The sequence below is a fragment of the Polypterus senegalus genome, chromosome 8 (genome assembly GCF_016835505.1).
Source record: "Polypterus senegalus isolate Bchr_013 chromosome 8, ASM1683550v1, whole genome shotgun sequence".
Taxonomy (NCBI): Eukaryota; Metazoa; Chordata; class Cladistia; order Polypteriformes; family Polypteridae; genus Polypterus; species Polypterus senegalus.
In genome coordinates, this window is record NC_053161.1 from 155,190,731 (window position 1) to 155,207,747 (window position 17,017).

Sequence of the window (17,017 nt, forward strand, 5' to 3'; positions counted from 1 at the left end):
TTGATTCATTCATACTAATATAATGTTCAGTTAACCGCATGTTTCTTTTGTGTGCTTGAGGGGACTGTTGAGGCCAGAAATCAACTTCCAATCTTAAGTGTAATGCATGAAAGTTTTGTTTAATAAGTTGTAATAGACTGACATATTTAGGCTTAAAGGGGTGATTTTAATCTATGGAAAAAGTATGAGGGCTACAGAAGGGGGATTAGGTAGACAGTGAAAAATAAGGAAAGGTCCATTTTGTGATTAAAGACGAAATTGACATCAATTATGAAATAAAGTATGCAATTAAAATAGGAACGTTGCAAACTGCATCTTTAAGAAAAAAAAAGTCGATGTTAAATTTAGTAGAGTTTCTCAGATCCCATCATAACTAAAGTAGTGTGTTAAAATGTTTCATATTCCAAGTGCTCCCCCCGACCCAGTAGTTAATCACTCCGTGTTTCATAAATGAACTTCCTCTTGAGCAGACAGGAGCCACAGGCAGTGATTGCCAAATTCACATGATATTACAGGTCTCTGAACATTTAGAATCCACTAGATTTATACTTTATTATTTCCATGATGAAATGCATTAAAGCATGTACATTACATTTTACAGATAACTTGAGGGACATGTGGAGTTTGCACGTTTTCCTGGTGGGTTACTGGTATGCTTCGGTTTCCTTCAAAAAACATGCAGGTTAGGGGATTTGGTGAGGCCAAGTTGGTTCTAGAACAGAAGAATAGGAACTGGGGGTTGGTACGTTTGATCGAGAAGGTACGGCTGTGATAAAGAAAGCTCATGCAGAAGTAGATCCATCGAATTCTATGTTCATGTCTCTGATCACCAGCTAATGAACCCAGCATGTACACTTTATTTCAGTTAAACCAGTGGGATACTCAAACATCTGCCGTCTTGAAGCCTCGTCACAACTGCCATAAATGTTCTCTGTATTGAAAGTGCAGCTGCTTTTGCACACACTTTTTAGAGATATTGTGGCAAGGTTTCCTAAGAATGTAATGGATTTTCTTCTAGATGGGCCTTCTTTATTGCTGCCATACTGTCTATATCAAAATGTACCAACCCCCAATTCCTATTCTCCCATTTTAGTCCACCACATAACCACTACCAGTAATCACACAAATGCCTTTGTGAAAGCAAAACCCAACTGTAAGCTTAAAACACCGATTTCTCGATATTTCATTATTCATTCCATTCATCCAGGGTCAAGTTGGCCATGGCAAACATTGACAGTGAGACAAGAACAATCCACGGACGGGGCGCCAGCAGATCGCAGTAGTGAATACTTGTACACGCACATACACTAGCATCAATTTAACATCACCAAGTCACCTAACCTGCATGTTATTGTTAGGGAACTCACGAGACAAACCTGCAAACTCCAGGCAGGGAACCCCTGGGACATGACTCTCATACTGCAAGGCAGCAGCATCACTAGCACTGTGCCACCGTGCCCCCTACATGTTTAATTATTAACAGTGTAAATTTAAATAAAGTTACTTTTTTGCAGACAAATTGTTAACATACATGCTTTAATGCATGTAATGATGAAAATTATATCCAGTATAAATCTTAGTGATTTAATTGTTCACAGAGTGGTCGTATCATGAACTTAATGTATTCTGTGTGGCAATGGTTTAATTAATGACCGAGTCGTGAAGCACTCAGAATACGAAGCATTTAACGTGCTACTTTAGTTACGACACGGTTGGAGAAAAATCTAGTAAATTAAAACATCCATTTTAAAATGAAGTTTAAGACATTCTACTTTAAATGATGAAATATAATCTGAGATTATGTTGGAAACTGACTTTGATCACAAAAAGAATCCTCTTCACTGTGTCCCAATTTTTTTTTTTTTCTTTATGGCCCTAACAACTTGAACCTTTTACAAATAAAGAGAAAAAAAAACTCCAAAAAAATCTAGTTGCAATACTTAGCATCGTAAAAGGTTTAAAAAAAATTGATGTCCCTTACCATACCCTGCCATAGTCTCCTTAGTGTTGTGCTTACCACTGGAAAACTAGACACAAACACTCAAGAAAAATTACATGTAACAGAAACACGTAAATATCAGAACGCCAACATTAATACAGTAGGACAGGTATGTGTAGTGTCCACTGCTGTACATGTCCTTCATGTGACGTGTTCTGAAAGGGACACCAACACACAGCCTAATATTGCAATTGAAAGAGTAGGAGTGTGTGTTTCTTTGCACACTTTTCTTATATTTTTCTGTTGAATGCACATGACAGGGAAGAAGATGTGGTGATCAACACACCACTTCTGTTATTTTAGGCTACCACAACACGAGACTTGGCAACTTACACATTTGACCCAACACGAACAACAGTTGCTGCATTATGAACAGTGTTCGGGGGGCAAACATCTTTCTACTTGATCACAATCATTTTGCCTTTTCATCACACACCACAATGAATCTTCAGGCGACTTCATTCACCAGGCATATCGTGATGGCTCAGTCATCTACTATTGTATGCATCAGTTTCACAATCTGTGTCAACGTCTGAAAAACTCACTGTCACCACTATTGCTTGACTCAACTGAAGGCTTAGTTTCAGTTTGTTCTAAAACTGGCTTTACAGGTGCTCATTTACATGTCAATGAGTGTTTTGGTTGAAGACTCCGTCCTACTCATAAATGATTATGAAGTTCCCTTACAGTGGCAAAATGCATGAAAACATTAATGATTTTTTTTGCAGTATAAATGTTATTTTACCCACAGTGTGATCACTAACAGGGAAATGAAAATAAATAAATTCTGGGATAAATGACAATCATTTATTCCTTAAATATGCCCTAGGTGGTTCTGAAACCTGGCTGAATAAAAAGGAGCTACATCCGTGACATGTAGATGGATAAATAATCTAAATAGAAAAGGTTATACCTGAGAACTGAAGGAAAAGTGTCTTTATCCCAATCTACAAAAATAAATTGTGACAATTAAACAGGAATTAAGATTGTAAGTAGTAACATCTATGAATAAAAAACAATTAGGTTTCATGCCTGGTAAATATGCCACAGACAATATTTATCTTAAGACAAATCCATTGTCTTCATATCATTTTATAGTAAAATTAGTTTATGGAGAAGTTGCATATTGAATCTCATTGTAACATACAATGACAATAAAGGAATTCAATTCAACAGAAGAGAGCACAAATTTACATATGACGACGACTGGCTTCCAACATTTAGATTTCCACGCACCGTCTTCTTGGAGCTCTCAATATCATTTTTAAGATGAAATCTATTAAAGTAAGTATGTTATACAGATACATTTTTAACATCATTTAAATAATGTATACTGTTAATAATTAAATGTGTGGGCACGGTGGCGCAACAGTAGCGATGAGCGGATGCCCTGTTCAGGGATTGGTCCTGCCTCGCACTGTATGCTTGCTGGGACTGACATGACCCTGGATGGATAGATGGATGAAATAATTAAACACGAAGATATTTCAATGTTCCTTAAAGGTTTTGAAGAATCAGCATTCTAAGCTTACAGCTGGCTTTATATTTATTACACACCTCACTGAGTGGCGATTGGTTATATGAACAAAGAAAAGGAAGGACAGGAATTGGGGGCTAGTACGTTTGAAAGAGACAGTACTGCTACAATAAAATTATTTCATTGAGGGTCGCATATGGCACAGCAAGCATCTTGCATGAGACAGGAACAATCTCTGGACAGGGAGCCAGCTCATCGCTACCACTGCGCTACCATGTTTAATACATGCTTTAATTCATCATTAAAATGATATCAAGTACACATCTTTGTATTTAAATTGCTCAGATAGCTGTAATATCATGAGTGTAATGTATTCCGTGTCCTGTTGGCGTAGGAGAAAGCCAATTTAAGAAGAACCTAGTGATTCACATACAGAACACATAGAATACGAAGCATTTAACGTGCTGCTGTAGTTACGATGGGACTGGAGAAACTATTAAATTTAACATTGATTTTAAGATAAAGTGTACGACATTCTACTTTATTGACAAAATAAACTACGAGATTAAAGTGGACATTTCAACCTTTTTTTTCCACGGTGTACCGATTTTTCCCCCTCCACCCCATACCTTAATACTCTTCCGTATGACACTCAGTGGACTATGACTCGCCTTTTCACTTTGACTTTGATATCTGACCACTTTTTTTTTTATTTTTGGGCACTGTGTGACTTTCTGAACTTGACCTTTCGAATTTGTGCATCACTCGATCAACTTCCTTTTGTTGCTCATACCACTGCTGAAGCCAACAAATAGCAAGTTTTTCCTTACTTCTTCGCATTCGTTGAAATTTCTTTTTTTCAATGTGCTTTTGCCATTGTCTTTTAACCAAATACTGAACGGGGAAGGTGATACTTATATTGATTTGCATATTCAAAGAGGCATAACTCCGGGAGGAGTCGGTATGGGACAGCAGGCACGTGTACATGCATTACTTTTCACACCGATTGGGATTTATGTATTGGAAAAACGTGGACGTTTGTGTACGTACAGATTTAGGCATCAGGATTTTTTGTGCATACGCCAATTTCTATTTTTGTCTGCACGCCATGTTTAAGTGTGAATTTTACATACAGTGTTATACATGAGGCCCCTTGTGATGTACTTTTTGTTGATGACCTGGTCATTATGGCAAAGACAAGGGAGCAAATGCAGAAGGTACTTAAGTGACAAAACTGTTTGGAAAAGACAGGACTCAAGTGGAGTGCTGAGAAAATATAGCAATGAATAACATGAGTGAACAGAACAGAAAAGCGATTAGCAATAGAAGTCCAAAGCAGCTTAACCAAGTGCATGAATTTAAGTAGTAAAGATCCATAATGTGTGAATGCCAAAAGCGCAAAGTAGACAGCAGAAATAAAATTAAAGCAGCCCTGGTGAGATGAACACATATGAACAGTGAAATGAATGAGAAGATGCAGAATTAAAGTTGAAAAATAAAGAATGAACTGCAGTTATTAGACCCGCTATTGCAATATAATACTATATATTCTACTATATTACTACACAGCAGAAGGACAATGTAATTTAGAGATAAGAGAGTGGCTTTGAAAGCACAGAAATAAGAATAATGAGATTTATCATTGGAGTGTCGTTTAAAGATCAGAATAATAATGGAGGGAGATAGAGAAGTACATGGGCATGCCATGAAATACAAATAAGTGCTGATGTTAAAGGGTAATGTGGTTTGGCCATATATTGAAAATGAATTGCCATGCTGGAGTAAAGAAGGTGTTAAATTTAAAAACAGAAGGAAAGATAAAGTGCAAAAACAAGGTTGTCAAAGGATCTAACAGAAGCAAACTGGGCGGGTGGACATGCCTAGACTTAAGACCGCTAAGAAAGCCAAGGCAAAGGCCACTAACCCTGATCCCTACGGGAAGCAGTGCCAATCACAAGAATGACAAATGATTTACTCGATTTAAAACTTCCACCTACACTAATAGTCAAAAGTTTTAAAATGCCTCAGTTTTTCCGGTATTTCTTCAAATTTAGTGAGTTGAAATGCAATGAATGATCTAAAATGGTGAAAGGTAAGCAGTAAACTGTCTGAGGTTTAAACTTAAGTTTAGGTTAGCAAAAACTGAAAATAAAGGAAATGTCAGAATATTACAAAAAGACCTTCTTCACGGAGCAACTAATAGTAAATAGTAAATTCAAGTAAATGAAGCCTTGAAGGTTGAAACAAACAATTTGCACAGGTGTCCCAACTTCTGTTGAATACTTAATAAAAAAAATAAAAAAACACAACAACCACCCACTCTTTCATAAAGCAGAGGTGGAGCAGATTGTATTACTACACCCTCTGAAGTACTACATGGACAATATCACACTGTAGAAAATTGTAAATTCCAGAAATAATGGCAAGAAAACAGCAATTAACAGAGGAAATGAGACAGAGCATTACTACCCTTAGAAGTATAGGCTGTTCGTTTAAAGAAATGGCAGACCCAAAGTCACAACCCCATCAGCAGATACATTCCTGAGGGTCCCCAGCTTGTGTGACTTGTTTATTCCTGCACAACAGCTTCAAGCACAGCTTAACAGTGGTCAAAAAAAGCAAGTTTCAGTTTCTACTGGGAAGAGGAGACTCTGTGCTGCAGGTTTGACAGGGCAAATGGCAGTCAGAAAGTCATTCCTTAAAGGACAAAACAGGGCCTTGAAATACTGGCTGTGGACTACTGCGGGCTGGATGAAAGCCATATGGACCAATGAATCCAAATTTGAAATCCTCGGTTCATCACGCTGGTTGTTTAACAGTTAGTGTCATACTCTGAGCCATACTGTCACCAACTCAACGGTGTACAAACATTGAGGAGGACATGTGATGGTCTGGGGAGTTGGTGGCTTGCAGAGAGTGACTGGCATTCTGAATTAAAAGGGTTACCACATCATTTTGCAGCACCATGCAATTCCTTCTGGTCTGTGTCTAGCAGGTCAAGGGTTCATCCTACAGCAAGACAATGACCCAAAACAAGACTCCAGGCCAGTGACGTGCAGGGAGGTTCATGGCTGGTGAGGCACTGACTGCTTCAGAGTCAGATTTACAAATATATGAACCCAAAAGAGTAGCTTATTCACTATTCAATTGGCAGCCAGCATACACACTGACTACTGGTTATGTTTCATATCTCATCAGCATTCTTTACACACACACAGATAGGTAAGGTGCATATTTGGCTAAGAACGAACATTACATTTATAGCGACGAGAGAGAGAGAGAGTGGAGAGAGCGCATTTGCTCCTCACCCTCCAGGTGTTCTAAATTAGCCGTTGCAATTCCACAATTGATACTCATTCAATACAAATGAAAGTATACAGTGGTGGACCAAAAAAAAAAAACACAATTTCAATTTTGACTTTAATTGAAATATTTAGTTACTTTTAAAAGCTTTTATACTGATGTTTAAATCAAATTTTAAATAAGAAAAACAAAAGAATTTTCAAATTCAAAGTCAAATTTTAGGTGTCCCTTAGTTTGCAGCAAACTCTTTAGCTGGTTGGTCTTCTGTTATTTATCGCTTATTGTTTTGACTGAAAATCCAGTTTTGAGGAATTTTTAAACCTAAATATATAATCTACAGTGTGGCACGGTATGGTCTGCCTTACCTAATGCCGATTCACTGCGGTTTTATGTCCGATCAACAAGACTGGATATGTCACACACATTCATTAAAGATATTAGCCAGACTGTGGAAAGTCCGGGTGTATAATAAACGTGTCTGTAAACATATTGGCGACATACAGAGCATGCATGCATCAACCCAGAGTGTGAGGGAGAGTGCAGTCTGAAGAGAGGCTCGTCGCTGCCGTACCTTGCGTTTCTCACCTGTATTTGAACAGGAAATGTGCCTATTTAGTGATTTTGACTGTAACAATTATCAAAATTATTGGAATCGTAAACATTCATGGCACAGACCAGTGGACGCATGGTTTGTTATTATATGTTATCATTATTCTGCCTCCCCTGACCACACATTCCTGATCCAAGCAGTGACAGAACTTCACTAAAAGAGAAGAACAAGGTACACTTCAAAACATGGACAGGCCAGCACAGTCTCCAGATGTAAACCCCAGTGAGTTAGATTGGGATGAACTGAACAGAAGGGTGAAAGGAGAACAACCTACAAGTTTGACATATTTGAGGGAAATTCTGCAACAGTGGTGGGAAGATCTTTCTAACCAATATTTGATTACCTTTATAGAATGAATGCTATGCGTGTGTTTGGCTGTTAACTCTAATATATCAAAAATGTGGACAACATTTTGTACACTTAATGACTCCTTGGCTTAATTTTGTTATTTTGCCATTATTTGTTCTATGCCTTGATTTCATGATACATTAAGACACTACTGTACGTGCATTTCCATAAAAATTGGCATATTTTAAAACTTTTGACTAAGTGTAAGTTACTACCAACTGATCATGTCTATTAATTTTTCAGTTCATAATTCAAAAACAAGCCAATATTTCCAAGTTGGATTACTGGAAAGAGACGGAGTTATTCAGGTAAACATCAATCTCACACCGGACTTTTACATTTCAGGTCTTACCTTCTGCTGAATACCTTGAACATGTTGCTTTCTCACTCCTTTCTATTTCAGAATCCAAAGATCCAGTCTTCACCTGGAATGAATTATTCTGGATGGCAGGAGGTTCGCTTTTCATGAAGCCTGTTCCAGCGAGTTCTTCATCTGTACATACATACTTAGAGACAGACTCTAACTTAAGATGTTCTTCCTTAACACAGTTTATAACTTCATTCTCTGGCAAGTCTGAGGTATTAGGGGTTGGCTCAGAGGCTACTGATCCCCATTTACAAACCTTATATTCCTCAGTGATGTTAACGTTGGTCTGCTCTTGCATACATTCCCATTCACAGTCTTCTTCCTTAATGTTTGCATTACTTTTGTCTTCCATGGCAACACATGAAAGCTTGACTCCTGTGCACGGCCAGATTCTCCACTTCCTCGTTTTCTAGTGTAGGAGAAGCTTGAACTTTAATGTTGTAATCTTGACAGATGTCCTCCCCTTTTATACTGAGTATGGGAGTGTTTCGGGGGGAAAAATAATAGCAAATACCTCTAACTAGCAGCAACAGAAAGGAGCCGATAGCAAGGCATGATAGTTACAAGTGTATGAAGCCTCTCAGGTTATCCATAAGCGACCTTCAAATTGCTTTTATACAAAACACAACAGCCAAACATACTCCACCTCTTTTTCACTCGAACTCTGTTGGGCTACTTAATGGTACAGTCATGATTACTGCCCTTGTTGTTTGGCTGTTTGTGTGCCTCCACATTCAAATTTGAAAGTTCACATCACAGCATACATCCAAAACATCCGTCCCGGAGTAGCATAGGACAGGAAACTCTGAAGTGACAATGCCAGTCCGCTTAGCAACTCATGTATTCATGTACTCAAGCTTGCATTCCATTTCACAAGTCTCCTGGACTGCCAGATGCTTCTCCTCCATTTTGTATGGGTTTCGGTAAATGGCAGAATTTTTTTTCTCTGTAGAGAGAACATAGTAGAATAAATTTAAAACTGCACCAAATACATTTGAGTTAGCTTTTTCAACTTTTCCTCATAGCTTATTGCCCACTGCTCTTGCCTGGACTTCCAAAGTATGTATGTATCCCTTACAAGGCCAAAAAAACACATTTTTTTCCCTCACCTCAAAAGGACAATATGTAGCACAGTGTAGGTTATCACAGTTTCATTTTGCCACTGGAATACCAGCAATAGGAAGAGATGTAAGCAATTAATGAACAGTTCATAAATCTCAATAATATACACTCAAGTTTCACATTATGTCTGCCGATTACCTGTTTCAACTGAAAAGGAGAGTTAAATGAACAATTGTGCTGGCAATAAAACCCAAATCACGATGAAAAGCAAATATTGATCAAATGTAGAAATGTTTTACTGATGGACTACTGTATACATCACCTCCATTGGCCTAATATTACTACGCAACTGACATTTCACTCAAGGCAACTTACATAAATTTTGCTTTTACAATTTTTTTTTTTTTTTATTAATTTTATTATAATCAATACATAGTAATCAAGTTTTTACAAAAAAAAAAGAATTATGCTAAGCACAGATCGATCCCCACCCTTGAGAGAGAGAGCAAGCCAAATGGTGTAAAATTTAAGGCTTGTAAAAAATACCTAAATCAACAAATTCTCTGTGCTTTATAAACTCATTTCAAAATATTACTGATTAGATCCTGCCATGTTTTGAAAAAAGTCTGCACAGATCCTCTAACTGAGTATTTGATTTTTTCCAATTTCAAATAGTATAACACATCGGTTTCCCACTGACTTAAAAGAGGAGAGTTTGGGTTCTTCCAGTTTATCAGAATAAGTCTGCGTGCCAACAGTGTAGTGAATGCAATCACAATTTGTTTGTCTTTCTCCACCTTAAGACCCTCTGGAAGAACCCCAAACACAGCTGTTAATGGGTTAGGAGGGATTGTGAGTCCAAGGCTGTCTGAGAGGTAATTAAAAAGTTTTGTCCAGAATGATGTTAATTTGGTGCAGGCCCAGAACATGTGACCCAGTGAGGCTGGGGCTTGGTTGCAACGTTCGCAGGTTGGATCATGCCCTGGAAACATTTTGGAGAGTTTTAGTCGAGACAGATGTGCTCGATATATAATTTTGAGTTGTATAATTGTATGCTTTGCGCATATGGAGCTTGAGTGAATTCTCTGCATTGCTACTTTCCACTCCTTTTCTGATATATTAATTGAGAGGTCATTTTCCCAGTGTCCTCTTGGATCTTTGAAAGGAAGGGATTGTAAAAGGATTTTATATATTGTAGAAATGGAGTCTTGCTTTTACAATTTGACCACAGCCAGGTGAACAGATATACTCGTGGTCACACAGTGTCAGTAGTGGGATTTGAACCAACAGCCCTAGGGTTTGAACTCCAAATTCTTAATCACTGCACCACACTGCCTACCAATGACATCAGCCCTTCAAGAACAAAAAACAAAACAAATATTGCGTATAGGAAAGTACATCTGATACAACCAATAAACTGACAGCACTATACTGGAGGCCCTTTCTCTTACAAGATTTTCTGGCAGAACACAGCAATAGGAAATAAAGACATGGCAGCCAATTGTGGGTGGCACGATGCAACAGTGGTAGCCAACAGGGAGACTGGGTGCTTCCAGTGTGGAGTTTACATGTTCTCCACGGGTCTGCACGGGTTTCCTCCCACAGTCCTATGATGGGTTGGTGCCCTGTCCAGGAATTGTTGCCTTCTGCCCAATGACTGCCAAGATAGGCAGCAGGTTCCCCACCACCCTGCTCTGCATAAGCAGGATTTAGAAAAGGGATGGGTGGACAGAAAGTTACAAGACTTGTGTATTTTGGGTAAAAAGGAAGAATTATATGGGGATGGATATACTACAAAAATATCAAGAGTAAAGTGATATTTAGTACTTTTCACCATATTCCATTTCCTTTTAAACTTTATGTGTATATGGTAAAAAGAACAAAAATGTATTCTCTTCTATACCCTTTAGGAAGACACTGAAAGTTCAATTGACTTTCAGAAGCACACTCTCTCTCACACATATACATATATAACACACACATATCTATCTATCTATCCATCTCCATACATACACACCTTATATTTCTATCTAACTGAATCTATATAATTAAAATGCAAAGTTAACCGACTAACTCACTCAAACAGAAACGCTATTTCTAGTACTTAAAAAAGTTACAATTTGGCAGAATTGTACATTTAGGGCAGTAAGCATCAGCTAAGAAAGGGCATTTTGATATATCAATATTTAGGAGTACTCCCCACCCATAGAAAAATAAACACTCCAACATCTCAAGACTGTTTGGCCCATTTAACTGAAATTTGGTGACACAGGAAAAAAAAGAAAAAGTAGCCAACCTGTATTTCTTATTTGTCAATAAAATTTTTGTTTGCCGACAACATTATTTAACCTAATGTTACTTCTTATTTGTTGGACGCTTTAATACAAGGCATCTTACAACACTGGAGGTTTAACTGGTTCAATCCCCCCACCCGTTGGTGCACAGGCAGGTGAAGTGACTTGCTCAGAGTCACACACAGTCATTAGTACGATCTGAAGTCCAAAGCCTTAATCACAATACCACACTTCCTGAAAATATCATCCTCCTTTGTTTAAAACAAAAATATATATATATATATATATATATATATATATATATATATATACTGCTCACAAAAATTAAAGGAACACTTTGAAGAAACACATTAGATACATCAGATCTCAATATGAAGTTGGATATCTATACAAATAACGACAGGGCAATGTCTTAGGAACAAAAGGATGCCAAGTCTTTTAATGGAAATAAAAGTTTTCTGCCTACAGAGGGCTCAATTGTGTAGACACCCTAAAATCAGAGTGAAATGAAGATGTGGCAGGCTAGTCCATTTTTAAAAAACTTAATTTCTGCTACTCAAAATGCTTTTCAGTATCTTGTATGGCCCCACGAGCTTGTATGCATGCTTGACAACGTCGGGCATGCTCCTAATGAGACGACGGATGGTGTCTTGTGGCATTTCCTCCCAGATCTGTATGAGGGCATCCCTGAGCTGTTGTACAGTCTGAGGAGCAACCTGGCAGCGCCTAATGGACCGAAACATAATGTCCCACAGATGTTCTATTGGGTTTAAGTCAGGGGATCGTGAAGGCCATTCAATTGTTTCAATTCCTTCTTCCTCCAGGTACTGCCTGCATACTCTTGCCACATGAGGCCGGGCATTGTCGTGCATTAGGAGGAAACCAGGACCTACTGCACCAGCGTAGGGTCTGACAATGGGTCCAAGGATTTCATCCTGATACCTAATGGCAGTCAAGATGCCGTTGTCTAGCCTGTAGAGGTCTGTGAGTCGCTCCATGGATATGCCTCCAAGATCATCACTGACCCACCACCAAACCAGTCATGCTAAACGATGTTACAGGCAGCATAATATTCTCCACGGCTTCTCCTGACCCTTTCACGTCTTTCACATATACTCAGGGTGAACCTGCTCTCATCTGTGAAAAGCACAGGACGCCAGTGGTGGACCTGCCAATTCTGGTATTCTATGGCAAATGCCAATTGAGCTCCCGGTGCTGTGCAGTGAGCACAGGGCGCAGTAGACATTTGGGCCCTCAGGCAACCCTCATGAAGTCTTTCTGATTGTTTGGTCAGAGACATTCACGCCAGTGGCCTGCTGGAGGTCATTTTGTAGGGCTCTGGCAGTGCTCATCCTGTTCCTCCTTGCCCAAAGGAGCAGATACTGGTCCTGCTGATGGGTTATGGACCTTCTATGGCCCTCTCCAGCTCTCCTAGAGTAACTGCTTGTCTCCTAGAATCTCCTCCATGCCCTTGAGACTGTGCAGGGAGACACAGCAAACCTTCTGGCAATGACACGTATTGATGTGCCATCCTGGAGAAGTTGGACTACCTGTGCAACCTCTGTAGGGTCCAGGTATCGCCTCATGCTACCAGTAGTGACACTGACTGTAGCCAAATGCAAAACTAGTGAAGAAACAGTCAGAAAAGATGAGGAGGGAAAAACGTCAGTGGCCTCCACCTGTTAAACCATTCCTGTTTTGGGGTCATCTCATTGTTGCCCCTCTAGTGCATCTGTTGTTAATTTCATTAACACCACAGCAGCTGAAACTGATTAACAACCCCTCTGCTACTTAACTGACCAGATTAATATCCCATAAGTTTCATTGACTTTATGCTATACTCTGATTAAAAGTGTTCCTTTAATTCTTTTGAGCAGTATATATATATATATATATATATATATATATATATATATATATATATATATATATATATATATACACACACACACACAAATACTGTATACAGAAAAATTGTTAGTTACACAGTACTTCTCCTACATCTGCTTGACTGACGGCACATAAATGACGCTCACTGTCTAATGAAATTTTCTGAGCGAAGCTGGCTAACATAACTAACTATGTATGTGTGCCTCGATCTGTTGTAATAGCCGGATACCCTACCATTTTCTAACTCGTCGTTCTTCTTCTACTTTGAATATTATCTATTTAGTAAAGCCACACCGTTAGTATCAGAAAACTACAAAACGCCATCATGAATTCTAATTTGCGGAAGGGAGGTTAAAAGTGTGACGTCATTCATTCAGACTTGGCCTCCTACTTGTCACTCACTCACTGGGAGTAGGACGCTTTGTAAATTCTCATGTAGTCAGGCATTTTCACACCTATTTCGTTTGGTGCAAATTCCTCTAAAGTCCGGGTCGTTTAGGTACAGTAAATGTCAACCAAAACCACCAGATTGAGAGCCTTTGGAAAGGATGCTCTCTGTGTTGGTACCACGCGAACCCTGTATTGGTTCGCATAGGGTATGAAAGTGATCCGACACACTACAGATCTAACCACACGTTTTGGGTTAAATTGTGCAAGTTTATCGTTGTCACGAGAAGCTTCTGCTGTCGGTATTTAACGAATGTCATTTACAGCAGAGTCGTGGGTTAAAATGGTGCATTAAAAACAATTAGAAGGTAAAAATATGCACAAAAAGGTACGTGGCACAACTGGCATAAAAAAAACTTGCACAAATTACCAGTTTAGCGAGCCTAACACATTGTATGTACCCCTCATACGCGTTATCAAAAACAAAAAAAGTGCAAATTCACTTGTGATGGGGTCGATCAAAACAGAGTGGTGGCGAGAAAGTGTCCCGTGAGACCAACGATCAAATCTCCTAATCAAGCATCACGAAAATAACGCGCAAAGGTGGAGGCGATTGCAACCTCGGGCACAATGTGGATACAGTGGCACAATAACCTTGACATATGTAAGTTAATCAAAAACTCCATAATCGTTGTTGTATCGCCTCTCTGAAACGTGCCTTTTCATACCATGCGTAGTTGCACATCATTTATGAGCATGATCCAGTTATTTGATAATAGGCGTTTTGCTCATAGATCTGTGTTTAGTAAATAATAAAATAATTCTGTCGTGGAAAATATGGCACTGCGCAAACACAACTACTATCGAGCTACCCTGATATTTTCTACCAGAAAAAAAAATCTGCTCACTGAAAAACTCAGTGAAAACAACACTAGGGGTTAGTGAGAACGGCGCATGAGCTGGACTAGCTGTGACTCAGATTTAATCCCACAAGCCACAAAACACCCCTTTAAACCGAAAAGCTCCATAATTGATATACTGTTTGTTGCGGCTAATAAAAAGAGATTAAGAAGTGGAGAGAAATAGTCGCTTTTTCTCCTACAAAACCAGAAAAAAGGCACACATCGCTCTCAGTGCCCTGTGAACTGTGGAGTGGCGCCACCATTTCCCCCCCCTCGCTTTCTTTCAGTAAATAATTACGTACCTTTTAACGTTCAAAACCGGCTCCTTCGGTCACGTCGACGCCACCAAGCAGACATTTATACTGCCTGATCAACATTGCCGCCATGGGAGTATGTCGGCTGCGCTCTTTCTGGATGAGACTTTCACCAAATATTTGGGGGGTTAGAAGATGTGAAATATAGGGAAGCCCGTTTCTATCAGAAGCAACCTGTATACCTCTGCCATGGTATTTCTTCAAGTTTTCTTCCTGCTTGTCTGCCTCGTCCTTTCTCCCCCACAAGCTGCCAACGCAGCCGCTAACGGACACCGCTGTAGCTCCGACCTGATGGATGCACTTTACTTAGTTTGTGGAGACCGGGGTTTCTTCTATATTACCAGCAAAAGTAAGAACGACACTGAATCAAGCTTCAGTTTTCTTACGGGAAAGACTGGATCAGAGACGGAAATAGACGGTTTTCCATTTAAACAACAAGGCCTGGACAAAGAAAAGCGAAGCATTGTTAAACAATGCTGTGACACTCCTTGTATGATTTGGAAATGTACTGTAAGGAAAGCAGAGTGACGTTTAGCTGATGTAGTAACTTAAGTTAAACTACGAATAGATGGGTTTTTATTATAATAAAAAAAATGCCGCCGTGCACACACGTGGATTGCTCCAGCTTCCGTTTACGCCTGATAACCAATCTGAGTGCATCTTTATATCTCACGGTTTGAAGGGCCGGCCGCGGCGCTGGACAGCCAATCATGGGTCTCCGCACGACAACAAATCAGAGTGCATCTTTATGTCACATGGTTAGCTAGCGGAGCGCCGCTGGACAGCCAATGAGATTGCGGCTTTTGTCACACGGGTAGATCTAGAAAGCATGTACGTTTTACATTTTGGCTTAGAAAAACACGAAGAATCAAACTTCGTGCATGGAGAAGCATAAGGGAGAACAGGACAAAAATAAACAGTTAAGTGCCTTTTCAACCTGTGCAAAAGTCAAGGTTTTATCGGACAACATCCTTAATAAAAATGTACTTTTCTAGGTGTAATTGTAATGCGAAGGTAACTAAACGTTATTAAGCTAACTTAATTGATTGATTGGTACTGTGCAGTTCTGCAGTTTTCGTTTATTCTTTAATAACATAGCTTCGATTAAATACATTTTGTTATATTTCTGTCTTACGTCTTGACATTTAAAACTTATATTAACTTCTTTTCTTTTTTTGCAATTGGGCGTCAAACAGCTCCAAGTAGTAGTAATAGTGTTGCCAAAGCTCAATATGATGTTCAGTCAGACTTGTGCATTTTATTTTCAGATGTACAATTCTGTCATAAAAATTGAACAAACTCTAACTGTGACCCTGTGCAGAAAACGGTGCTGTCTTTACCAGTGTCCGTTGTATCCCGTGGGCAAATACTTGAAACTTTTCATGGGCACAACTACATTTTGAGGGGCACTAAAAATCAGCATTACACACAAGTATGTAGAAGTTATTTTACCTTAATTTAGAAAATATGTCAGCTTCCATATGTAGTGGTACTGACTTATTTTCTTTTTTTAAAAAAAGCTTTTCAAATATGTTTACGCAGTCTGGATTGCAGACAATAATCTCCCTATCATTGCTACTTGTGTACAAAGACAAGAACGTCAGTGTTATGTTTTAAAAGAACACGACTATGACAAGTGTGACAAGTTTCAGGTCAGTGCAATACCACTGTGTCAATTATCATGCAACTGTTTTAGAAGAAGGCCTTTCTGGAAGTTGAATTACTGAAAATGTTATGAAATTAAAAAAATATATGAGACAATCATAATTTCACTAAGTAATCCTTGCATTGAGCCACCTGTAAACAGGAGGTGTTTTTTGAGGGTAGTAAGATGGACAAGTAAATATTAATATAAAGTAAAAGGTGCCCATCTTGTCTCTGCAAAAAAGTCTTATTGTACGTGTAGTGGGCATAAAGTTGACTTAATACAGATTTATTACATTTTTGTATTATCTATCTTACAGGAATATGTAGTTATCTGAAGACTTATAGCAGCCTGTCAGTGGTTAGTAGATACTGCTGGTGAACTGAAAGGCACTGTGCAGGAGCCGTTGTTTGGAAATA

At 38.9% G+C, this 17,017-nt stretch overlaps 1 protein-coding gene across 1 annotated transcript in view; it reads right to left on the reverse strand.

Moving 5' to 3' along the window:
• LOC120534634 (zinc finger protein 665-like) overlaps positions 1 to 15,912 on the reverse strand; it is a 70,631-nt gene extending 54,719 nt beyond the window's left edge. The window contains exons 1-2 of the mRNA XM_039762226.1: positions 14,942 to 15,912; positions 8,090 to 9,050 (exon numbers count right to left, since the gene is read on the reverse strand). Of these exons, the coding sequence (XP_039618160.1) occupies positions 8,090 to 8,456 (367 nt within the window). The 5' untranslated portion in view covers positions 8,457 to 9,050; positions 14,942 to 15,912. The remainder of the gene's footprint in view (positions 1 to 8,089; positions 9,051 to 14,941) is intronic.
• Between the last annotated feature and the right edge of the window lie 1,105 nt (positions 15,913 to 17,017).